Source organism: Rana temporaria, chromosome 9, assembly GCF_905171775.1.
Source record: "Rana temporaria chromosome 9, aRanTem1.1, whole genome shotgun sequence".
Taxonomy (NCBI): Eukaryota; Metazoa; Chordata; class Amphibia; order Anura; family Ranidae; genus Rana; species Rana temporaria.
In genome coordinates, this window is record NC_053497.1 from 19,314,050 (window position 1) to 19,341,065 (window position 27,016).

Here is a 27,016-nt window from a genome sequence, read left to right on the forward strand (position 1 = left end):
CGGCATTCATTAAGTCTGTGGCAGAGACTTTTGAACGAGCTTCGCACCAGTTGATAGGTCAGTAAGAGAGCCCTATGCGGTGGTTGCCGAATCCAGTGTGGGAACAGTTTGTCCTTTGGATCCAGGATCCTACTCGTGATCCACAAAGCAAGGTACCTCAATCTTCCCTAACCCTCCATCCCTCTAAAAGAACTTGTTTATTAAAGCCCTTGAAGAAAAAGAAACAAAGTGTTGGTGCGGGCATTTGTAACTCTTCAAGAGGAACCCCTAGGACAAGTATGGTGAACAGTAAGGTAATGGCAGGCCCAAATCTAAACCAGCAGCTCCTTCGGGGGTAGTGCTACATTCACAACATGGACTTTTATTCATCAATGAGCGCCAAAGTAACTCTAAATATAGCAATTGCTATTTCAATTAATACATGCGTTATAGCTTAAATCAAGTTTTTTTTTTTTTTAAATGCAATTATAAATAATATAATTAAACACTACATGCAATGAAAGACCCTGTCACCAACCTAAAAAAAATAGCAGGTAAAAGGGCAGAAAAATCATATATTTCAAATGCTTATGCGCAGTGTTTTCCCTGTCTATAAAAGTTAGGCCGGGTTCACACTGTCGCCGCATGCGGCGCACAGCAGGGGTCCAGTGCGTGCTGGTTCACCAGTTCAGATCCGATTTCAGCCCGAATTTTGGGCTGAAATTAAACCTGAAACTTACCAAAAAAGCATGCGTTTTTCCCTTATTGTTTTTCAGGACAGCACCTTGAGAGCGTGGCTCCACCCACTTGACAGGAAACACACCTCCACCAAACTTCTTAAAAGGGAGGCTCCTTCCACTTATCAGATTTTGTGTTTCCTCCGGCGGGAACACATGTGGGGGTTAGGAGCTCTCCTTGGAGAGTTTTTTTGTCTCCCTACTCCACCTGTTTTTTCTTACCTCAGTCTGGTCCTCCCATTCACTGGTTAGAGAGTGCCTCATGCATGGGCTCCTTCTCCCTCATCGGTGCTCAGTGAGCCAGGACTGCTCAGGGATACTGCTCCTTGGCAAGCTACAGGCGCGGACATGTTTTTTTTTCCTATCCAAGCAGCCGAACACCGCCGCCATCTTGGGAAGGTCAGCCAGGCTATTTCCCCCGGAAGTGAGGTAACCGGAAGGGGCGGTATCCTACGAGCAGGCGCAGGGCATAGACGTCATTTCCACAGGAAGCGCTGAGGGAGGAGGGAGGAACAGATCTGGTGCTTTATTAGCTGGTTCTGGTCCGGTGCATCGGCACTAGTGGAGTCCCGAACCGGCATTTCACCACCAGCATCTCGCTGCTGCCTCAGCATGGACGCAGGATCCGCAGCGAGTGGAACAGGCACTGGCACCAGCAAGGCCCAGGTAAGGGGTAGACTGAGGTTCTACCCTTATTTACTTTGGGGTCTCTCTCTAGCGCTCTTCTGCCTTGAGTGTTTCCCCCCCCCCCCCCTGGTGGCGGGGGGCCTGTTTGGGCACATGAGTGTTTAAGGATCTCTGACAGGCTGACTCATATGGATGGTTTGTTTTTTTCTTTTTTTCTTTTCCTTCTTATCAGGCCAAAAGCTCTGAACCGGGAAATAAAAAGAAATGCCCTTCATGCAAGTCCAAACTTTCTGAAGGCTGGAGAAAAACTTTGTCAGTCATGTATTGACCTATTAGTGAAAGAGGAAGCGTCTACCGCTTGCAGCGACATAATCGCATCTGTTAAAAAAGAGTTGGATGCTACAATTAAGTCATTTAAATCCTCTCACGAAACCATCCGTGATACAAGCCTCACAAGACTCACTGTTAGTCCTCACAAGACTCACTGTTAGTCCTCACAAGACTCACTGTTAGTCCTCACAAGACTCACTGTTAGTCCTCACAAGACTCACTGTTAGTCCTCACAAGACTCACTGTTAGTCCTCACAAGACTCACTGTTAGTCCTCACAAGACTCACTGTTAGTCCTCACAAGACTCACTGTTAGTCCTCACAAGACTCACTGTTAGTCCTCACAAGACTCACTGTTAGTCCTCACAAGACTCACTGTTAGTCCTCACAAGACTCACTGTTAGTCCTCACAAGACTCACTGTTAGTCCTCACAAGACTCACTGTTAGTCCTCACAAGACTCACTGTTAGTCCTCACAAGACTCACTGTTAGTCCTCACAAGACTCACTGTTAGTCCTCACAAGACTCACTGTTAGTCCTCACAAGACTCACTGTTAGTCCTCACAAGACTCACTGTTAGTCCTCACAAGACTCACTGTTAGTCCTCACAAGACTCACTGTTAGTCCTCACAAGACTCACTGTTAGTCCTCACAAGACTCACTGTTAGTCCTCACAAGACTCACTGTTAGTCCTCACAAGACTCACTGTTAGTCCTCACAAGACTCACTGTTAGTCCTCACAAGACTCACTGTTAGTCCTCACAAGACTCACTGTTAGTCCTCACAAGACTCACTGTTAGTCCTCACAAGACTCACTGTTAGTCCTCACAAGACTCACTGTTAGTCCTCACAAGACTCACTGTTAGTCCTCACAAGACTCACTGTTAGTTCCTGCAGTAGAGGCAGAAGAGAGTCCTCTGAACCAGGGAGGTCCTTCCTCCTCACATTCCCAGGAATCGGGAGAGGAGGAAGACTAGCTGGAAAATGTGTCTTCAAAATATAACATCATCGCGGCGACGTGCGCGACACTGGAAGGTAAAGACTTCCCACGCATGCGTCGAATCATTACGATGCATGCGAGGGAGGGGATCGGACGGATTGATCTGGTAAGTCTGTACAGACCACTGGATCAATCCGCTAGACAGGATTCCAGCGGATAGATTTCTTAGCATGCTAAGAAATTTTTATCCGCTGGAAATCCATCGGCCCGAAAAATATCCGCTTATAAATATCCGCTGGGCCGTACACACCACAGGATCTATCCGCTGGAACTGATCCGCGGATAAATACCAGCGCATAGATCCTCTCGTGTGTACGGGGCCTGAAAGACCCCATGGATAAGAAGATGGATCAGCAGTTTAAAGGGGCTTGGCAATCCATCATGGGCAACCTTAAGCCAGCAATGGCGACTACTTGCGTCTCCAGAAACATGGAGTATTGGCTAACCCAGCTTAAGGCTCATATAATAGCTGATTCGCCAAAGCAAGAAATCCTAGACTCCTTTTCAACCCTGTCAGCTGCTGTAGCCTATGTCTCAGATGCATCTGCAGAATCTATCAGAATGACAGCAAGGTCCGCGGCCCTTACTAATTCGGTTAGGAGGGCGCTGTGGTTAAAGACCTGGCCAGGGGACACAGCATCTAAAAACAAACTGTGTGGAGTACCTTTTCAGGGGGATTTATTGTTTGGGCCAGATTTAGATGCAGTGCTTTACAGGACTGCAGACAAGAAAAAATCTTTCCCTGTCAAAAAGAAAAATCAGTCAGGCATAAAGTTTTTTTTCGTCTTCAAAAGGCTCAACAACAAAGTAAGCCTCAAGAGAGGAAGAAAGGTTGGTCAGGAAAGGGAAAAGGCAAAAGTAATGTCCTTTTTCCATCCTCCTGCAGCAACCAGCAAAACGCAATGACAACCAGTTGCAGGTAGGGGGAAGACTTCAGCGTTTTCTCCCTTTTTGGGCAAGCATAACAGAGAATCAGTATATTCTCTCTATGCTGTCTCAGGGTTACAGAATAGAGTTCTCTGACCCTCCCCCAGAGAGGTATCTATTGACAAAACTACCAAGAGATATAGTCAAATCCCTAGCAATGAAGAACCTTTTGAAGGATCTGATGAACCAGGGGGTTGTAACTCTAGTACCAGAGGGGGAGCTTTATCAAGGGTTTTATTCCCATGTATTCATGGTAAAAAAGTTGTCCGGAAGTTTCAGACTCATTCTCAACCTGAAGCCATTGAACAGATCGGTCCGATAAAAAAATTCTGTTTGGAGAAATCAAATTTCAATCCAACCCAAGAAGCACAATTTCTGGGGTATCATATAAGCTCAGTGGAGCAAAAAGTTTTTCTCCCAGAAGACAAAAAACTAAAGATGCTAAGGGTTGTAGCCTCCTTAGACAAACCAAGAGCTATCAATTAGACAAGTAATGTCAGCTCTGGGAACCCTTACCTCATCTATGCCAGTGGTGCAGTGGGCAAGGCTTCACTCCAGACCGCTTCAGAGTTTCCTTCTGAAAATTTGGGATCACAGGACAGGATCTCTGGAGGAAAAGGTGAAAATCCCCACCAGGGTAAAACGGTCGCTGTGGTGGTGGAGAAATCTGGCAAACCTTTCAGCAGTCCTGTTATGGTCATTCCCAATAGAAAGAGTGGTAAGACGCCAGCCTATGGGGATGGGGGCACACCCTGGGTCAAAACTATGCTCAGGGGGTTTGGTCCCGGTCAGAAGCGTAAAAGTCCTCCAATTGGAGAGAACTAAGGGCAGTAGCCTTAGCTTTGGATGCCTTCTCCGCAGACCTTCAAGGTGCTCATGTTCAAGTCTTTTCGGACAATGCCACTACCATAGCCTACTTAAACAGGCAAGGAGGCACAAGAAGCAGGTCACTTCAGCTTCTCGCCTTAACCATCCTAAAATGGGCAGAAAATCATTTGCTGTCCTTATCAGCGGTCCACCTAAAAGGCACTTTGAACATAGTAGCAGATTTTCTAAGCAGAAAACGGATTCAGGAAGCAGAATGGACCCTAAATCCGGAAGTCTTCACATTGATCACCCATGCCTGGGGCCAACCACAAATAGACCTATTTGTGTCAGAAGAAAATACGCAACTTCCCAGTTTTTTCTCCATTCACAGAGAAGACGGTTTCCAGGGAACAGATGCGTTGATACAGCCTTGGAACTTCCAGCTGGCTTACGCCTTCCCTCCGTTTCAACTAATTCCGTTGGTACTGAGGTCGATTCAGAAGGAGAAGGTGGAAGTAATCCTAATTACTCCATTCTGGCCAAAAAGGGCTTGGTTTACCACCATTCTTCAAATGGCAGTCAGGCCGCCTTGGGTCCGATATGCCATCCGGAGGTGGCCTGTCTAAGCCTCACGGCGTGGTATCTGAGAGGCAGTTATTGAGACAAAAAGGTCTGTCTCGACCACTTGTGACTACCTTACTTTCCAGTAGAAAACTGGTTACCAGAAAGATCTATGGTAAATACTGGAAGGTCTACAACTCCTGGTGTCACTCGTCTAATAGAGTGGTAAAAAATCTAGAGTCAGTGTTGGAATTTCTTCAGAATGGAGCAGAAAAAGGTCTGTCAATCAGTACACTAAAAGTGCAGATAGCTGCATTAGGAGTCTTTCTGGAAAAGCCTATATCTTCAGAGCCTTTAGTGGCAAGATTTTTCAGGGCACTTTCTAGGTCTAGACCAGCTCCCGTGCGACACTTCCCCAGTTGGGATTTGTCAGTTCTTCAGTCATTATCTAAAGAACCCTTTGAACCGTTACAAGACGTTTCTCTGAAGTACCTTACTCTCAAGACGGTGTTCTTAGTGGCAGTTACGACAGCCAGAAGAATCAGCAAACTACACGCCCTGTCAATAAAGAAACCCTTCCTATCTGTCTATACGGACAGAGTTGTACTAAAGACTGACCCAGCTTTTCTACCAAAAGTGGCGTCAGCCCTCAATAGGGCGCAGGAAATTGTTATTCCAACCTTCTGCTCTAATCCATCAGGGGAGAAGGAACGCCAATTTCACATGTTGGATGTAAGAAGAACCTTACTACATTACCTTGAAGTGACCAAGGATTTTCGATCTTCAGACTCCTTGTTCATACTGTTTTCAGGGAAAAAGAAGGGCCACCAAGCATCTAAGGGGTCAATTGCTAGATGGCTAAGAACCGCTATTCTGGAAGCCTACTCCCAAGCAGGGCTATCTCCCCCATTGGGAATTAAAGCACACTCTACTAGAGCTCAGGCCACTACATGGGCAGAAATAGCTGGTGCCACCCCAGATCAGATCTGCAAGGTGGCTACGTGGACAAGTTACCTTAAGTTTGTCCGTCATTATAGACTAGATCTTCTGTCAGAAAGCGATCAGGCTTTTGGCAGAAAGGTCTTGCAGGCTGTGGTCCCTCCCTAAGTGGGTAATTCTCTATTATCCTCTCAAGGTGCTGTTCTGAAAGACGTTAAGGGAAAAGTCAAGTTAGGCTTACCGGTAACTTGTTTTCCATGAGTCTTTCAGGACAGCAGTAACCCGCCCTTAATGTTTTGAATAATTATGCTGTGACTAACCATACTCTGATTATGTGTTCCAGCTTGGGCCGGAGGTTTCTCTACTACTACTAAGTGGAAGGAGCCTCGCTTTTAAGAAGTTTGGTGGAGGTGTGTTTCCTGTCAAGTGGGTGTAGCCATGCTCTCAAGGTGCTGTCCTGAAAGACTCATGGAAAACAAGTTACCGGTAAGCCTAACTTGACTTTTCCGGCACACCGCACCAGACCCGCTGCGGAGATATGTGAACCGGCTCCATAGAGCGAGTCACATTCTCCTGCTATGCAAATTGAATGTGGGGAAACGCAAATTCAATTCACATAGTGAATCCGGCCTTAATCGGCCTTAAACTTGCTACAAAAATGTACAATTCGGTCTCCTTCCATGTTATAGCTCCTCCGCCCCCTCCCTACATAACCTTTAACCACTTCAGGACCGGCTCACATGATATAAATCGGCACTTTGAAGAGGGCTATCGTTGTTATGGCAGCAGCTAGCTACCATAACCCCAGTATCCTCTTCTTTAGCGAGCGGTCTGGTTTCAGAGAAGTGGTCTATGTGGCGGATTTGTCGCAAGATCACTTTTATCGGTGGTGGTAGAGGGGGCCCCCCTCCCACCATTCTCCGTGCCCTCCGCCGCTTACCCAAGCCATCGGTAGCGGCGGAGGCGATGGTCCTCTTCTTGGCTTGGTATGGAGATGAGTGAGGGGAAGATGGCCCATACCATTGCAGGGCGGAAGCGACGTCACTTCTGCCCATAGCTCTTAGAGACTTTTTTTTTTTACATTACATTTTTATTGCTTTTATTTCATTTTAGTGTAAATATGAGAGCTAAGGTCTTTGACCCCAAATCTCATATTTAGGAGGTCCTGTCATGTTTTTTTCTATTACAAGGGATGTTTACATTCCTTGTAATAGGAATAAAAGTGTTTTTTTTTTTTTAAAGAACAGTGTAAAAAAGTGTAAAACAATTCTAGCCCTAGATCTACTCTATAACTCAAAACCTGCATCCTGCAGAATTTTTTCAACGTCGCCATTCCACGAGCAGGCACAATTTTGAATCAATTTTCCAAAAAAATTTGCTTGTAAGGGCTGCCATTTTATTATGCCATTTTATTCTCTAGGGTGTTGGGAAAAAAATGTGAGTAATATGTGTGTGTGTTTGGGGGTTCTAAGTGATTTTCTAGCAAAAAAAGTTTTAACTTGTAAACGCCAAATCTCAGAAAGAGGCTCAGTCCTTGGGAGGAATATTATAGAGCAGGGGTGTCAAACTCAATTTCGTCGAGGGCCGCATCAGCAGTGTGGTTGCCCTCAAAGGGCCAGTTGTATATAGGTCGCACTACATACAGAATGCAGAGTTCAGGATTACGCTACGTACACAGTGCAGGAATTCAGGGGTGCGCTATGTACAGAGGGCAGGGATTAATATATATCAGGTTGCAGGTTTTTGCTGCATTTTTTGACAGTGCACCAAAGATGAAGCATGTAGGAATTTTAGTGCGCTTTCAGAAAATGAAGAAATAACACACAACCTAATAGAAATCAATAGGCCCAGCATTTTACACTGAGCAGCCAATTTTTCCAGGGACCGGGGGATGTCGACCCTACACGCTGTAATGTGCAGGGACACTGATTTAGATATAGAGGGGACTGCACTGTAATGATTATAGTGCAGTCCCCTTTATATCAGTGTCCCTGCAATCATGCCCCCCTTTTACTCTCTGCTCACTGTGCAGATCTCCAGTTCCTCCCTCCCCCTGCTTCCCCATGTAATGCTGTGGACTCGGATGTAAAGGGGGCTCTGCCCACCAAAGCCCCCCTGTTGCATCAGAGTCCACAGAGCACCCCTTAAATTATTTTTATATATACACTGGGAAGTGGGAGAGCGTGGATTACTCACCCCAGGATGGAGGGTCAGGGGCGGGCTGCCTGCAGCTGTCCGAAGAGCCGAACTGTCAGCGTTAAATGTGAGGCGGAGCTGTGTGTGAGAGGGACACAGCTCAGCCAATCAGCCGCTAACGTAGCTGCGCAGGAGCCCAGAGATGACACAGGCATGGCCGCTTAGCGGCGGCCGCGACCTGTGTTAACCCTGTCCAGGCCGCGGGCGCCACTTACCTCCCACTGTGCGGCCTGATCATCAACAGGCCACAGAGCGGGCGGCACTGGAACAAGCGGTGGAGGCTGGCGGGCCACATGACAAGGCTTGGCGGGCCGGATTCGGCCCGCGGGCCTTGTTTGCCTACCCTGTTAGAGTGTACAAGCGCTGTGTAAGCAGCCTTTTATATAGTGTGGGGCATGGACTTGGTCCCCCTGTGCCATGACTGGTCAAAGGCACCCTATAGAGCTGAGGAGCGTGCTGTGATTGGCCAAAGCATGCAGGTCAAGTGTATGCTTTGGCCAATCATCATACAGCAATGCACTGTGATCTCGCAGTGCGTTATGGGGCGTGCGGTGGTGCTCAAACTTTTTGCAAACGCCCCATAAAATTCGCTGTTGGCGAACACCTTATGTTCGACTCGAACTCGAAGCTCATCCCTACCGGTGAATACAGAGCAGCATTAATTTGGGTCTTTTATATCTGCAGGGAGTTTGTGCTAGGCAGCCATTGCCGGACAAATAATTAATTGACTGTTACCTTAAGGCCCCATACACACAATTGGATATTCCGACATCAATTGTGTGATGGACGTGTTTTGTCTGATAATCCGACCGTCTGTATGCTACATCGGACAATTGTCGGAATTTCTTATAACAAATGTTGGGTGTTCACGCTCTCAAATTGTCCAACTGTGTTCCATTGGATTATCCGCTCATGTGTACACAAGTTCACCAGACTAAAATTCAAAGTAAAAACACGCATGCTCCGAACCAACGCACTCAGACAACATTAGCAGGAGTTGCCCAAAGGGTGTTGCTAAAGAGCAGAATAACCACGTAGTTTCATGAATGTTGGCTGAAAATGTTCTGCCTTCTGTGTGCAGAATAAGTTCATACAACTCCCTTCGGACAAAAGTCCACGTATTTGTCCAATGGAAGTTTGATCGTGTGTACGAGGCTTTAGTCTGTTTCAATGCTGATGCTAACATTTTAGAGGTCCAAAAAGACTGCTCTTGGACATCGACTAGAACATATGTCAAACACAAGGCCCGGAGGCTGAATCCGGCCCACCAGGTCATGTAATATGGCCCTTGCACCCAGTTTTTCAGCTCTGTTCCACCACATCTAGCTCTCACCTTCTGCTCCTTGCTGTCACCTGTAAACATGGAAGCCTCATTTGTTTACAAAGGCAGCTTTGCCCTGGGGGGCTGGCAGCTCTAATAGATCCCTGCAGGTACTCACCGTGGGGGGACAGATCCTCAGAATCTGACTGACAGAATGATTTCCCTGCAATGCGAGGCAAAGCCGTTTACACTGGTACTGGAGCCGCCTACACAAGGAGGTAATAGAGCTGGCCCAGGTAGGGCAAGAGTAGTAAGTAATCTTTGGAGGGGGTGGCGGGAGCACACTGCTCAAACCTGCACTCGGTGCACCCCTAAACTCTGAATGTAGCACACTCCTCAACCCTGCATTCTACAGAGCACATCCTTAACTCTGCATTCTCTACATAACAAACGCCTGAACTCTGCATGTAACGCCCTCCTGAACTCTGCACATAGCGCACTCCTGAACTCTGCACTTAGCGCACTCCTGAACTCTGACCTCTGTACATAGGGTAAATTTAAACGGCGCACTCTGTACGTACGCGGCGCACTCCTGGAGCGTCAACTGGCCCTTTAAGTGCAACCATACTGCTGATGCCGCCTGAATGAAATTGAGTTTGACTCCCCTGTACTAGAACTATAACAGCCAGCTAGCAAGCTCTTACCTGCATTTCCCTCAGTGAAAGCTCCAAGCAACAATTTATACTTCTCAGCCTCTCCCAGAACCTGGAAGGATGCATACTTGGCAAAATGCTTTGTGTTGTCCGGGGCATATAGATCAATCCGCAATTCCCAGGTGCCTGTGAAAAGAGCCGCCATTATGATGTATTCTGAAAAGCACTGACATTTTTCATCTTGTATGTTTCAGATGATAAACAAGATGTAAAATCGAGGGAGTACACCCCTCACATTTTTGTAAATATTTTATTATATTTTCATGTAACAATGAAGTAATGGCACTTTACATTGTAGCAAAGTAGTGAGTGTACAGCTTGTATAACAGTGTAAATTTTCTGCCCCCTCAAAATAACTCGACACACAGCCATTAATGTCTAAACCGCTGGCAACAAAAGTGAGTACACCCTTACGTGAAAGTGTCCAAATTAGAAAATTTTCCTCCCCGGTGTCATGTGACTCGTTAGTGTTACAAGGTCTCAGGTGTGAATGGGGAGCAGGTGTGTTAAATTTGGTATTACCACTCTCATACTGGTCACTGGAAGGTCAACATGGCACCTCATGGCAAAGAACTCTCTCGGGATCTGAAAAAAATAATTGTTGCTCTACATAAAGATGGCCTAGACCAGGGGTGCCCAACCAGTAGCCTGGGGGCCGCATGTGGCCCGCGGAGCTCTCTGATGTGGCCCGCGACCTCCTGCTCTGGGATGGAATACTAATGCCGCGTACACACGATCTGTTCGTCTGATGAAAACAGTCCGATGCACCGTTTTCATCGGACGAACCGATCGTGTGTGGGCCCCATAGTTTTTTTTCCCATCAGTGAAAAAACTTAGAACCTGTTTTAAAATTATCTGATGGTTAAAAAACTGATAGAAAGAAACGATCGTCTGTGGGCAAGTCCATCGGTTAAAAATCAACGCATGTTCAGAATCAAGTCGACACATGCTCGGAAGCATTGAACTTCATTTTTCTTAGCACGTCGTTGTGTTTTACGTCACCGCGTTCTGACACGTTCGGTTTTTTAACTGATGAACCGATCGTGTGTACAGGGCATTATAGAATGGAATACTGTTATTAAAGGTAAGTTTCTGGGCTGCAGTAGTTACTGGGCTGCTTTCAAACTGATTACCTGCACTGAGCCATAGACTTCTATTACCTGTGAGTTTGAGTAGAGTGGGCTGCCATCCACCCGCTTCGCTCATTGTGGCCCATGACCGGTTACCAAGTCGTTTAAGTGACCCCTGCTCTTCAAAAGGTTGGGCACCCCTGGCCTAGACTATAAGATTCCCAAGATGCTGAAACTGAGCTGCAGCACGGTGGTCAAGACCATACAGAGGTTTACAGGACAGGATCCACTCAGAACAGGCCTCACCATGGTAGACCAAAGAAGTTGAGTGCAGGTGCTCAGCATCATATCCAGAGGTTGTATGAGTGCTGCCAGCTATGCTGCAGAGGCTGAAGGGGTGGGGAGTCAGCCTGTCAGTGCTCAGACCATACGCAGCACACTGCATCAAATTGGTCTGCATGTCTGTCATCCCAGAAGGAAGCCTCTTCTAAAGACGATACACAAGAGAGCCCACAACAGTTTCTTGAAGACAAGCAGATGAAGGACATGGATTACTGGAACAATGTGCTGTGGTCTGATGAGACCAAGATAAAATTATTTGGTTCAGATGTCAAGCATGTGTGGCGGCAACCAGATTAGTACAAAGACAAGTGTGTCTTGCCTACAGGCAAGCATGGTGGTGGGAGGGTCATGGTCTGGAGCTGCATGAGTGCTGCTGCCACGGGGAGCTACAGTTTATTGAGGGAACCATGAATGCCAACATGTACTGCGATATACTGAAGCAGAGCATGATCCCCTCCCTTCAGAGACTGGGCCGCAGGGCAGTATTCCAACATAATGACCCCAAACATACCTCCAAGACGACCACTGCCTTGCTAAAGAAGCTGAGGGTAAAGGCGATGGACTGGACAAGCATGTCTCCAGACCTAAACCCTATTGATCATCTCTGGGACATCCTCAAACAGAAGGTGGAGGAGCGCAAGGTCTCCAACATCCACCAGTTCTGTAATGTCATCATAGAGGAGTGGAAGAGGACTCCAGTGACAACCTGTGAAGCTCTGGTGAACTCCATGCCCAAGAGTTAAGGCAGTGCTGGAAAATAATGGTGGCCACACAAAATATTGACACTTTGGGCACAATTTGAACATTTTCACTTAGGGGTGTACTCACTTTGTTGCCAAGGGTTTAGACATTAATGGCTGTGTTGAGTTATTTTGAGGGGACAGAATTTACACTGTTATACAAGCTGTACACTCACTACACAACATTGTAGCAAAGTGTCATTTCTTGCCCATTTTTCAGAGAATATGAATAACAAATGTTTCTTTCACTCATGGTTAGTGTTTGGCTGAAGCCATTTATTATCAACTGTGTTTACTCTTTTTAAATCATAACAAACTACCCAAATTACCCTGATCAAAAGTTTACATACCCCAGTTGTTACATCAATGACAGCTTGAAGTCTTTTATGGTATTTGTGGATGAGGCTCTTTATCTTTTCAGATGGTAAAGCTCCCCATTCTTGGCAAAAAGCCTCCAGTTCCTGTAAATTATTGGGCTGTTTTGCATGAACGGCATGTTTGGGATCTCCCCAGAGGGGCTCAATGATGGAGGTCAGGAGACTGAGATGGCCACTCCAGAACCTTCACTTTATTCTGCTGTAGCCAATGACAGGTTGACTTGGCCTTGTGTTTTGGATCATCGACATGTTGGAATGTCAAAGTGCAGCTTCCTGGCTGATGAATGCAAATGTTCCTCCAGTATTTTTTAACATACCGCATTCATCTTGCCATACCTTTTTTCCAAATTTCCTGTGCCTTTGTAGCTCACATATCCCCAAAACATCAGCGATCCACCTCCCATGTTTCACAGTAGGAATGGTGGACCTTTCATCATAGGCCTTGTTGACTCCTCTCCAAATGTAGTGTTTATGGTTGTGGCCAAAAAACTACATTTTGGTATCATCAATCCAAATGACTTTGTGCCAGAAGGTTTGAGGCTTGTCTCTGTGCTGTTTGGCTTATTGTAAGCAGATACTTTATGGCATTTGCGTAGTAATGGCTTTCTCCTGGAGACTCGACCATGCAGCCCATCTTTCTTCAAGTCCCTCATTTTGCATCTTGAAACACCCACACCGCAGTTTTTCATCTGAAGTTATTTGTGGGTTTTTCTTTGCATCTCAAACAATTTTCCTGGCAGTTGTGGTTGAAATTTTAGTTGCGCTACCTGACTGTGGTTTGGTTTAAACATGAACCCCCTTATTTTGCACTTCTTGATTAGAGTTTGAACACCGCTGATTGGCACTCTCAATTCCTTGAATATCTTTTTATATCCCTTTCCTGTTTTATACAGTTCAACTAAATTTTCCCGGAGATCCTTTTGACAATTCTTTCCTCATGACCCAGAATACAGAAACGTCAGTGCAGCACTGGATGAAAGATGCAAGGGTCTGTCAGGAGTCCAGAAACTCATTGACCTTTTTATATACACACACTAATTACAAGCAACCAAATCACAGATGAGGATGGTTACCCTTTTAATAGCCATTCAAACCCTTTTGTGTCAACTTGTGTCCAAGTTATCAGGCCAAAATCACCAGAGTATGTAAACTTTTCATCAGGGTCATTTGGGTAGTTTCTGCTGTCATGATTTAAAAACACAGTTGATAATAAATGGCTTCAGCCAAATGCTAACCATGAGTGAAGACCTTTTTTTGTTAATCTCTGAAAAATGGCCAATAAATCATAAATTCTGCCAAGGTATGTAAACTTATGCGCACAACCGTGTAGGTGTGTGTGTGTTTGTGTGTATGTGTATATATATATATATATATATATATATATATATATATATATATATATATATATATATATATATATATATATATATATATATATATATATATATATATATATATATATATATATATATTCGTAAGGTGTCACTTTTGAACGCAGCCTATAGACTACAGTTTGTGCCTAATAGGAACTTAACTCCCACTGGTGTCTGTTGCTGCAATATGTTTGGTTCAGCTATGATGGGAACAATGCATGATGGACATTGTAGTACAGAGACTCTATTATTGCAGGTGGGAAATGGACTTCAATGCCCACTGTGCTACCAAGGTGCATTGTGCCACATATAGCCGGCTGGGAGATATTATTTAAGGCTAGGTAACACGCCTTGGGACGCCATCTCTCAACAGGAAAGAGGCTTTCAGTGAGTGTGCTAGGCCGGAGAAACCTGGGCCTAAAGTTGCGGAGACCGGATCGCCTGCCTGAGGGATCCTTGCCACAGCTTTGCTGATCGAACCAGGGAGTCGCCTATCCACTGGCACCTTGTGAGCAGCTGTGCGGAGGACCAGGGACCATGAGCTATGGAGAGACTGAGAACCAAGAGGGTCCAGACGCATACGGCAAGGCCTCATCTGGTTAGAGGGCACCTGCCCACCATAACTGTGTTGCAGGAAGGTGACTTCATAGTTTCACTTACTTTATGGAATTGCCATTACATATTTTAAGTGTTTGTTCCTTTCTTCATATTTGTTGGATTACAAATACTGAAGTGCACCAACAAAAGCTAGCAGAAGACTACTTTGAACTTGAAGGAACAATCATTAATTCAGTTTGTTGCTTAAGCTGATGCAAAAAGACACGTGCAAAAATACTGTGGTTGGTAGTAGGTGGAACGCAGTCTGTATCCGTGTGTAGCGCCGTTGGTAGCCACGCTCTGACGCGTTTCGTCACTTCCGACTTCAACAGAGGACGCCCTCTGTTGAAGTCGGAAGTGACGAAACGCGTCAGTGCGTGGCTACCAACGGCGCTACACACGGATACAGACTGCGTTCCACCTGCGCTCCACCTACTACCAACCACAGCCCAGCACTTGCTACAGCTGTTCCTGCATAGCACGAGCGCGGCTCCTGGAGGATAGAAAACGGCGGTGACAGCGGTGAAACCTTTACTGTTTACTTGCTTATCTAACAGTGTTATATTGTACGGGCATTCACCTTAGGTTTATGTACATATCTGAGCCAGTTGCATTTAGACAATATTGCACTATCATCTGTACTTTTATTTTTCTTTCATGCCACTGTGCTGAGACGTGCTCTGCCCTATCAATACCTGGAGGATCAGATGGTGTAACTGCAGAGCTTTTTGCTGTATTGTGGTAGGCTTACACCCCTGGTGGGTGAGTTTAACCACTTATATAGGTGTTTCTCTTTGAGCTGTTTTTGGTGCACTTAAACTTCTGATTTGATCACCTCTTACACCAACTGCACCTACTGGCTTTTATTCTCTGAATTGTTTTAACAATTCAATAGCGCTGTTTATCTATTGAACTTTAGTTCACGGTTTTTAGATACTTGTTCACACATCTTTTAAAATGGTTTAATCTGTTTTTATTGAAATAGCTGCTTTATAGATAATACCACGTGCACTTTTGTGGTGTTCTCTTATTGATTTATTTATGGTATTTTTATTTTCACTTTTACACTGAGTCACTTTAAGGTGTTTTTGCAACACTAAGCGCCGGCAGTGCAATATTGGGCCTTTTTTTGCACTTTTCTTCTCTCTTCTCTATATCTATATCTATATCTATATCTATATCTATATCTATATCTATATCTATATCTATATCTATATCTATATCTATATCTATATCTATATCTATATCTATATCTATATCTATATCTATATCTATATCTATATCTATATCTATATATAAAACTCAACGTGTGTATGTATGTTCCAGCATCACGTCCAAACCGCTAAAGATATTAACATGAAACTTGGCACACGTTACTTATATGTCAGCAACAAACATAGGATAGGTGGTTTAACCCTTACCCACCCCCATTTTCCATGGTCGGGGTTTTTCTTTAAAGTCCCATTCAACTCTATGGGAAATACATGTTACTTCATAACTTCCAAACGGCTGTAGATATTTCGATAACACTTGGTCACATGTTACTTATATGTCCACTTAAACTACAGGATAGTTAATTTATCCCTTAACTACCCCCATTTGTGAGGGTCGGGGTTTTTGTTACATTTCCCATTGATTTGCATGGGACTTTAATGTTCCCACATAACTTCTGTACGCCTGGAGATATTTCAATAATACCTGGTACACATATTACTTATATGCCAAATAAAAATATATGACAGTTAAATTAACCCTTACCTACACCCTTATATAAAAGATGGGTATATTTATATTACTATGATTTTCCTCCCCAAAAGGTTAAGATAGGAAGACCGGGCAACGCCGGGTATTCAGCTAATATATATATATATATATATATATATATATATATATATATATATATATATATATATATATATATATATATATATATATATAATTTTTTTTTTATTCTATATATCACTTTGAAGATAGTTTTTCTCGCATCATGTTGAAGCTAAGACAGGATGTAAAGGGAAATCTACCCAATGGGACATGGCAAAAAAAATTTGACCAGGGTTATAACCTTCCCAAAATGAAAAAATGTTTAGCCTTCTGTTCTAATTTAAAACCAGCTAGAGCACCAATCTCATGTTTTTAAACCGTGCCAGACATCCCTGGCCAAGAGCTCAGGAGGGAAATATAATGACCATTCTTGTTAGAACTATGGTTCTTGAAGGTCTCTGGCAGAAGTTCCTCCATCCCTCTCCATAGCATAAGTATACAAATGTTGATCAGCTGAACATTGAGCTTGAAGTACCAGCTCACATAGACCAAAACTTGAGTTTGTACTTGCATATTGAGTCGTCAACCTCTAGTGTCTGAGTATCTCTAGAAATGGGATGGAGAGGAGATGAAGGTACTCATGTGGCAGTGTTACCTGATGACGTCAGCATGTGAAGATTGTCGTTTCCCAGCCAGAACTCAGTCAGACGGCTCCCGAAGCCATTTTTGAAGGATTTCCAATCACGAAAAAAATCAACAGAGCCATCATAACGTCTCTGGAAGACCTACACATACAGAAAGTAATTACTGCAAAAAGATGGTTGGGTATGTGTCTCACTTAATGATACCATTGCCTATTCCATTACCCTGTATACTGATCTTTCTGTTTAACAGACTCCGTCATTTTCTAAAAGGTCTCATTCATACTACAGCTGAAAAGGAATGCTTAGCAGTGTTCATTTTGGCAGCAAATTTTGATTTAGTTTTAGTCTTGACTAAAATGGTATTTTAGTTTTGGTCCCATTTTAGTCATCTGCAATTGTTTTAGTCATATTTATTCGACTAAATCTCCAGTACATGTTAATAGACTATAAAACTCATGTTGGTTGTCTAAAATCTAATGGGTGTAGTTAAATTCTAATGCATTGTTTAAGCATTTCTCTACAATTTTCAAACTCATATTTTGCTGGAGTGAATAATCTAATATGTTTATGGTATTTAGGTTTGATCATGCACTATAGACCAGTGTTAACTTTGACGTCAAATTCCGATTTAGCTTGTCATACTCGTTTGTCGTATTTTAGTCATCTTAATTGTTTTAGTTTTAGTCCACTAAAATAGTATTAATTTAGTCGACAAAATTATCACTGACCCTTGGCAAGCACCCCACAAATAGGTTTATTTAGGTTCCTTGAATGGAATAGCTCGCTACATTTCGGCCACCCAGTTTATTAGCAAGACAGACCGAATATTGGATGTTAAGTTGACCTATTTTTTTTTTCTTCTTTTAGTAGTGCTTGACAAACTCCTGAAGAAACCAATTTACAATGGAGAAACATGTTTTGTAGTAATTTATTTTTGAGGTGTGTATGTGTGTGTATGTGTGTGTGTGTGTATATATATATATATATATATATATATATATATATATATATATATATTTTTTTTTTTTTTTTTCTTTTTCCTGCACAGTCCCATTCCAAACCTTTTCTAATTTAAAGTTCACCTGTAGTTTCATATTGCTTTTACTATTTGCTATGCTAGGGGAACAGACCAACTGCCCAAACACCAACATTGAATGTCCAATGCATGATGAGCATACATTAGACATACTATCCTCCTCTCTTTAAACTTAAATAAAATATTGTAGGCCAAAGCTGCCTATTTAACCACTTCAGCCCCGGAAGGATTTACCCCCTTCCTAATCAGGCCATTTTTTGCGATAAAGCATTGCATTGCTTTAACTTACAATTGCGCGGTTGTGCGACGTTGCACCCAAACAAAATGGACGTCCTTTTTCCCCCCACAGATAGAGCTTTCTTTTTGTGGTATTTGAACACCCCTGCGATTTAAATGTTTTGTGCTATAAACAAAAAGGGCGACAATTTTGGAAAAATAAACTATTTTTTACTTTTTGCTATATCCCCAAAAATGTTTTTAAAAAAACAGATTTCTTCATTTGTTCTATATATTATGGTAAACAAAATCGCTATAAGCGTATATTGATCGGTTTGTGCAAAAGTTATAGCGTCTATAAACGTTGGGATAGATTTATGGGATTTTTATAGCATTTTTGTTTACTAGTAATGGTGGTAATCTGTAATTTTTTGCGGTATTGCGGGGCGACAGATCGGACACTTTTGACTCGCTTTTAGGACCATTGACATTTATACAGCGATCGGAGCTAAATAAATGCACTGATTACGGTGTAAATGTCACTGGCAGGGAAGGGGTTAACACACAAATCCCTGTTCTGGCTCTTATGCCTACGATCGTGGGAGGCCGGCGGCGATTTGGCCCGCCAACTACGTGCACCGGGTCCCCGCTGTGCAGCAGGCGCGAGCCTGCTGTGACTCTTAAAGGAGCCGACGTACGGGTGCGTCGATTTGCGGGGAATTAACTACTTTGCCGACGCCAAGTGTACGTGAGCCGGTCAGCAAGTGGTTAAAGGAAACCCTGTTGTCTGCTAATTGCTGGATGTTCTTCAGCTTCCCCATGACCTGTGTTTCTACTGACTGATCGCCCGTTGCTGACCCGACTAGTCCCTGTCCTTGCTCTATGGATTTTTTATACCGTCCTCGGCTTGCCTCTATCTGCCTGGTTCCCTGGTACTGACCCCGGGGCTAGGTTTACCTCTACGACCAAGCCCTAGCCAAGTGAAACACATCAGGGTTCGCGGCTGATTAAATGAGGCTGAGCTGAAGCTGGTATCTGATTCATTAGCACGGTTATTGCTGTCAATACGACATATATCGTTAACAAATCTTCACTTTTTTTTATTTTCTTTATCTACATTGGTTCTCCATCTTCTGATCACTTACAATCCAGCCTCCTCCATCGGTATGCATATCGCACAACACTTTCATGGGCTTCTGATCATTTGGATGTATGGTGTACCAATCACTTAGAATTTCACCCTGCTGTAGGATTTCCTTGCAGTTTTTCGCATCTGAGAGGTTTGAAAAAATATTTATTCTGAGATGTACTGATCCTTATAAGTGAATAATAAGACAATATCCTAACTTTCATATGGATTGGAAGAACATCTTGTTTTGTCATTGTTCTGTTATGTATTCAGGCCGGATTTACTCCCTTTGCCGCCCCAAGGCCGGGTCCTTCAATGCCCACACACACACGCTAACGCATAGCCTTCATCCAGACCGGCCCAGGGCACGGTACAGAGCTCAGCACATCGGGGCACATGGCACATTATGGGGCACATCGTTTACCTGCTATGGGAGATGGTCAGAGACTGCAGACATGCTGGGGGAGATGGTCAGAGACTGCAGACATGCTGGGGGAGATGGTCAGAGACTGCAGACATGCTGGGGGAGATGGTCAGAGACTGCAGACATGCTGGGGGAGATGGTCAGAGACTGCAGACATATTACAAGAGTCTGCAAGAGATCATTACTTTTATAGCCACTTTACAAATCAATGCTTCCATTCTGGTGCTCATTGCAGACTGCATAAAAACATACTTTTGCCGCATTTAATATTTGTTACAGCAAGATCAGTTATAAAAGATCATAGGAAATAAAAATAAAAGTGCGAAAGAATCAAACCAAACTACTAGAATCCAGTCTAAAGAATATATTTTCTCCACTGACCTAAATGAGCTCCTAGGTAAGGGAGAAAACAGACTACTGTTTGCAGGGGCCCCAGGTGCTATGCAATAGGTGCCAAAGAACCACAGGCTGGGCACCAGAGCCCTAAAATAAACATTTTAATTTAGGTCTTGTCTTCCTTTTTTAATTACCGTATATACTCGAGTGAAAGCTGAGGCACCTAATTTTACCACAAAAAAACTAGGAAAACGTATTGACTCAAGTATAAGCCTAGGGTGGGAAATGCAGCCGCTACTGTAAGTGGAAAAGAGGGTCAACAATGCCCATTTGCAGCCTCACCGTGTCTGATCTCCCGTGTACCTTTTGATCTCCATGCTGCTGCAGTCTGCGGCCGTCCACTGTGACAAAGCTCCTCCTCCTCGTCTGTGATAGATGGAACACTAAACACTGATCCCAGCATCGTATCAGTGTTCCGTCCATCACGAACGAGGAGGGGCTTTGTTACAATGGACGGCCGCCGTCTGCCTTGCAGCACAGGGAGCATATTCCTCCCCCTCCCCGCCACTGACGTCACTCTATCTTCACTCTCAGAAAATACAGGCATGACCTCTCACTCTGGAAAAGGACCACTGGAGTAAAAACGGAAAAAAAGGAAAACTTATTATATTTAACAGGCTTTGTATTTGCCCATTAGGAGAATTTTGGGATACTTTTCTTTTACTAACTTCACAGATACTTTGATCAAATGATAGATGTAGAAGTAATACATTCCCTTCGGAAAGGTTGAACTTACCATACAAAGAAGGTACTCCAGAGTCGCCTTTGTCTCCTGTGGTGAGGAATACAGAATTTTGACTGTTAGCTGATCTGTGCTGGATTAGTTTGGATATATTGGACATTCTGTACATTTAATTAGTCACCTGGAACATATATGCAAATCGAAAAAAGAGCAGAAGTCCTTATTTGCATACTAGCGTATTGTAGCGGTGTCTACTACAGTGATTTCCAGCTTCTAATCTAGAGGGATCCCACAGGCCCATGTTACAACTAAAAACAGATGTATTTTATTGTGATTTTATGTGATAATCCAACACAAAGTGGCAATTGTGAAGTGGAATTAAAAATGATAAATGTTTCTCAAATTTGTTTTACAAATAAATATGTAAAAAGTGTGGCGTGCATTTGTATTCAGTCCCCCTTTCGGCTGCTTTCACTCTGGGGCGCGGGCTGTGTCGGCAGTTAAGCACCACTAAAAAGCGCCGCTTTACCATCATTTTTGCAGAAGTATTCGACCGCTAGCGGGTGCTTTTTAACTCCGCTAATGGCCAAAAAAGGGTTAAAACCAAATTTCAAGGGGTATGAATATTTTTTCAAGGCACTGTACATACTTAGATTGGGCCAAGCTTCATCAGTGGGACAATTTAAAAAAATTCCAGTACCCGGAATTCATCTTTAAAGTACAACTGTCACACTATAAATATCTAAAATATTACCCAAAATCAGCAGCAGGAGGAGCTACCGGGGCTTTCCTAAACTTGGTACATACATGTAGGCACTTGGGAGTGTTGACTTTAGACATTTAGGGCAAGGTTAAGGTGACCCTGTGGGGTTAAAGAAAAGTCTAGAAAAAATGCACCTGCAAAAGAGCTTGCAGTCATTGTCTATCACCTGTCATGATTCTGCAGTAGTACTTTCATGCCCTGTCTGGTTGTGTATCAGCCTTAGGGCCTGCACTCACACCTGTCTAATCTTCCCTCAAGCATGGCTCCACCCCAGCCTCTAACTGGGAACACTAATAAAACTGCAAGCCAACCTCGCTGATCAATATTGTGTGTTTGGCTTCCTGTGTGCTCCAAGTCTGATCCTGTTTACTGTCCTTGTCTTGTTCTTGACTATCCTTGTCTGCCTCATACCCTGACCTTTGGTGTGGTGTTGGTCTACCCCTAGACCGCCGTAGCTTTTTCTACCAGACGAGGTCTCCGGTCTATAATACCTCTCCCAAAATGGCCACCGCATTCGGTTCAATTTAGCGCTCAACCGCACATGGGTTATATATGAGTATATTATACGCCTTCTACAATAAATCTTATTTTAAATAGATTTACTCTATGGGCATCCTCTCTTCTGCATAAAACGCCTTGGAGGATCGTAAGCAGTGCCTGGAGTTGGCCCCCTTTTCCTTAGGTTGCTACACAGTGGCACTTATACTGTGATTGCGTCGTACCCCTGGAGGGTAAGAAGTATCTGGTGAGTGCAACTTTGTAAAGAGCACGGTTTGCCACGCACAGAACAAGATCTGAAATATTTACCTATCAACGTTGAAGTTTTTTAAGCACAAGTCACTTTATCACTTCCTTTATTTTTCACAAGGACTTTCTTTTGATGATTTACTATGTTGATCTTTTACTCCATGAATTTTATATGGACTTTATTTATGCACTTTACATGAATTTATGCATATGATTAGCAGTCATTATTAATTATTGCAATTCCCACTTAAAGCGGGGGTTCACCCTATTAAAAAAAATTTTTTTTTTTTTTTATTCTAGCATAAAATTCGGCATCGTAGCGCGAGCTACAGTATGCCGGTCTTACATTTTTTATCCCCGTACTCCCTGTTTAATCCTACCTACACGATTCCGTCTGCCCACGGGGAATGGGCGTTCCAATCCAGACGGAAAGTGATTGACGGCCGGCTCTGGCGCGCCACGCTTCTCCGGAAATAGCCGAAATAGGCTTGGCTCTTCACGGCGCCTGCGCATAGCCTGTGCGCAGGCGCCGTGAAGAGCCGAGACCTACTCCGGCTGTCTTCGGGGAGCGTGACGTGCCAGTCGGCCGTCAATCACCCTCCCTCTTGCTAGGAACGCCCATTCCCCGCGGCAGACGGAATCGTCTAGGTACGATTAAACAGTGAGTACGGGGATAAAAAATGTAAGACCGGCATACTGTAGCTCGCGCTACGATGCCGAATTGTATGCTGAAATGTTGTTCAGCAGAGTGAACCACCGCTTTAATTTAACACTTTATTCACTTATTTGATACCCGGCCGAGGGTGTATCACATCAGTAAATACCCGGCGGAGGGTTCAATATACTTAAACCATCACATGCTGTTTGCTACGAGAATGTGTCCTAGAGAAGTGTGAAGTCAAACACCCGGCTGGGGTAACACTCTGAGCCTTACATTTATTTTGGATCTCAAGACATTTTGTTGGTACAAGACACTCTTCTCATCAGAACAGCGCCATACCTACACCCCCCTCTCTTCCCCACACTTTTTAGTAGTGCCTGATGTCCTAATTAAACCTATTTTACTTTAAAAGATGTTTTAAATATTTTTTTGCCGTATAATCACTCTGACAATAATCAAGGAGGCGCAGTTGACATCAGCACCTTGGGAACTGGATGACCATTATATACTTGTGTTAGACACCACAGTGCGTTAAGCTGCTCCCAAGTACGTAACATTAAAGTATATTTTAAAAAATGGAAGTCTTTACCATTGGAAGTCTTACCTTTTTCTCCTTTCTCTCCCCTTAAGCCATTATCGCCTAAAATAAACATAAAAACTTTCAGTATTGCAGCATAAACAAAATAATTTGTGTGTGTGTGTGTGTATATAGTACCGTGCAAAAGTTTTAGGAAGGTGTGAAGAAATTCTGTAAAGTAAGAATGTTTTCAAAAAAAAAAAATATATATATATAATTTTAATTGTTTTTTTATCCATTTAAGAAATGCAACAGAAGAAAAATCAAAATCAAATCCAATATTTGGTGTGACTACCCTTTGATTAACTGCATCAATTTTTACACTTGCACAAAAGTCAGATTTCGTAGGATTAGGTGTAGGATTAACTAATTATACCAAGCAGGTGCTAATCAATTTCATATGCAAGTTGAAACAATGTCGGTAAAGTGGTTGTAAAGCTAGAAGGTTTTTTACACTAATGCATTCTATGCATTAAAGGGTTACTAAAGGGAAAAAATTATTTAAAATAACAAACATGTTATACTTGCCTCCACTGTGCAATTTGTTTTGTGCAATTCGTTTTGCACAGAGTGGCCCCGATCCACGTCTTCTGGGGTCCCTCGGCGGCTGTCTCTGGTCCTCCCCGCAAGAACCCATCACATTAATGCGAGAGCTCGCACGGTGATGAGTCCTTGCGGGCGCGCTCCCGTGATACAGCGATCGGCCATAGCCGCTCACTGTGGCTGCGCTGCGCTGCTCTCAATCCATCTGCTCTAGCCAATCAGCAGCCAGGCTGAGCGGCGAAGAGGATCTCGGGACCGAGCACGGGACTTTCGATGGGTCAAGTAAGTAAAACGGGGGCCAAACGCGCACCATCATCAGATGTTTTTTCACCTTAATGCATAGATTGCATTAAGGTGAAAAAATGTTTTCCTTTACAACTCCTGTAAGGTAAAACACCTTCTGTGCAGATACAGTGCCTTGCAAAAGTATTCACCCCCTTGGCATTTTTCTTGTTTTGTTGCCTCACAACCTGAAATTAACATGGATTTTTTGAGGATTTGCACAACTTAATTCACAGAACATGCTCATAACTTTGAAGATGTGTGTTTATTTAATTTTTTTATTGTGAAGCAAACAAATGGGGCAAAATAACAAAGTCAATGTGCATAACTATTCACCCGCCTAAATTTAATACTTTGTAGAGTCACCTTTTGCGGCTATCACAGCTCCGAGTTGCTTTGGATAAGTCTCTATGAGCTTACCACATCTTACCACTGGGAGTTTTGCCCATTCCTCCATTCGAAACTGCTCCAGCTCCTTCAAGTTGGATGGCGTGCGCTTGTGAACAGCAATCTTTAAGTCTAACCACATATTTTCTATTTGAGGTCTGGGCTTTGACTAGGCCGGGGATATGCAATTAGCGGACCTCCAGATGTTGCAGAACTACAAATCCCATGAGGCATAGCAAGACTCTGACAGCCACAAGCATAACACTCAGAGGCAGAAGCATGATGGGACTTGTAGTTTGTCAACAGCTGGAGGTCCGCTAATTGCATATCCCTGGACTAGGCCATTCTAACACATTTACACGTTTTCCCTTAAACCACACAAGTGTTGCTTCAGCAGTGTGTTTGGGGTCATTGTCCTGCTGGAAGGTGAACCTCCAGCCTAGCCTCAAATCACACCCAGAGTGGTACAGGTTTTGGTCAAGAATATTCCTGTATTTAGCACCATCCATCTTTCCCTCAACTCTGACCAGTTTCCCAGTCCCAACTGCTGAAAAACATCCCCACAGCATGATGCTGCCACCACCATGTTTCACGGTGGGGATGGTGTTTTTTGGGTGATGTGATGTGTTGGGTTTGCGCCAGACAGTGTTTTCTTGGCCAAAAAGTTCAATTTTAGTCTCATCAGATTTAGAGCACCTTCCTCCATCCATTTTGGGAGTCTCCCACGTGTCTTTTCGCAAACTCAAAACGTGCCATTTTGTTTTTTGCAGAAAGTAATGGCTTTCTTCTGACCACTCTGCCATAAAGCCCAACTCTATGGAGCGTACGGCTTATTGTCGTCCTATGTACAGATACTCCAGTCTCTGCTGTGGAACTCTGCAGCTCCTCCAGGGTTACCTTGGGTCTCTGTGCTGCCCCTCTGATTAATTCCCTCCTTGCCCGGTCTGAGTTTTGGTGTGCGGCCGTCTCTTGGCAGGTTTGCTGTTGTGCCATGTTCTTTCTATTTGGTTATGATAGATTTGATGGAGCTCCTAGGGATCATCAAAGATTTGGATATTGTTTTTATAACCTAAACCTGACTTGTGCTTCTCAACAACATTGTCCCTTACTTGTTTGGAGAGTTCCTTGGTCTTCATGGCAGTGTTTGGTTAGTGGTGCCTCTTGCTTAGGTGTTGCAGCCTCTGGGGCCTTTCAAAAAGGTGTGTCTATGTAATGACAGATCATGTGACACTTAGATTGCACACAGGTGGACATCATTTCACTAATTCTGTGACTTCTGAAGGTAATTGGTTGCACCAGAGCTGTATATGGGCTTCATAACAAAGGGGGTGAATGCATACGCACATGGCAATTATCAGTTTTTTTTTATTTCTGAAAAATTTGTTTTATGTATGTATTTTTCTAATTTCACTTCACCAACTTAGATTATGTTCTGATCCATCACATATAATTCAGATTAAAAAAACATTGAACTAAAGGCTGTAATGTAACAAAATGGGTAAAAAGCCAAGGGGGTGAATACTTTTGCAATGCACTGTACTGAAAATTGTAGACACATTTGGGAAATAATGGAAAGAGCTGAAGAAGAAATGGCAGAGTGGCAGTCAGCACATAGAGGATGTAGATTGCTGAATTCTACAAACCTTTTTCACCTGGAGGACCAGATTTTCCTGCAATCCCTGGATATCCTTTTTCTCCTAAATAACAGAAAACATGACAAAAAAGCTTCCATTAAGTCCTACTGAAACTTGGAAATGTCATCAGATTTCCCATGTATCACAACACCTAACCTAAGCATTGGTGTAGTTTCTTGCCCTTTATATTAATCTGATGAAACAATATCACCTTAAAACTGGTCACAACCTAAAAAAAAAAAAAAAAAATGGTACCTGAAAGCTTTGGTACCTGTCCCATTTGCCCATAGCTCTTTAAAGATCAGATATGGATTCGGGAGGGGGGGTGCTCTACGCCAATTGTTTTGTTTACATTTAGCTGTCTACGGGGAACGCCACTGACAGCTGAAGAGTCCTAGGTTGTTAAGGATGCAGCGGCCGGTCTTCTGTCAAGAGCAAACTTGTCAAAATCTCAAATTACGTCACTTCTGGTGAGCAGGGCCCCTCTATCACTCCACACCCCTATATTCATAATGGATAGATTCAGTATAAATCTATCAATGGCCGCTGCGGCCAC

At 43.6% G+C, this 27,016-nt stretch overlaps 1 protein-coding gene across 1 annotated transcript in view; it reads right to left on the reverse strand.

Moving 5' to 3' along the window:
• LOC120913161 (ficolin-1-like) overlaps positions 1–27,016 on the reverse strand; it is a 58,674-nt gene that overhangs the window by 6,610 nt on the left and 25,048 nt on the right. The window contains exons 3-8 of the mRNA XM_040322899.1: positions 26,470–26,523; positions 23,642–23,677; positions 20,921–20,956; positions 19,381–19,508; positions 16,995–17,124; positions 10,068–10,202 (exon numbers count right to left, since the gene is read on the reverse strand). Of these exons, the coding sequence (XP_040178833.1) occupies positions 10,068–10,202; positions 16,995–17,124; positions 19,381–19,508; positions 20,921–20,956; positions 23,642–23,677; positions 26,470–26,523 (519 nt within the window). The remainder of the gene's footprint in view (positions 1–10,067; positions 10,203–16,994; positions 17,125–19,380; positions 19,509–20,920; positions 20,957–23,641; positions 23,678–26,469; positions 26,524–27,016) is intronic.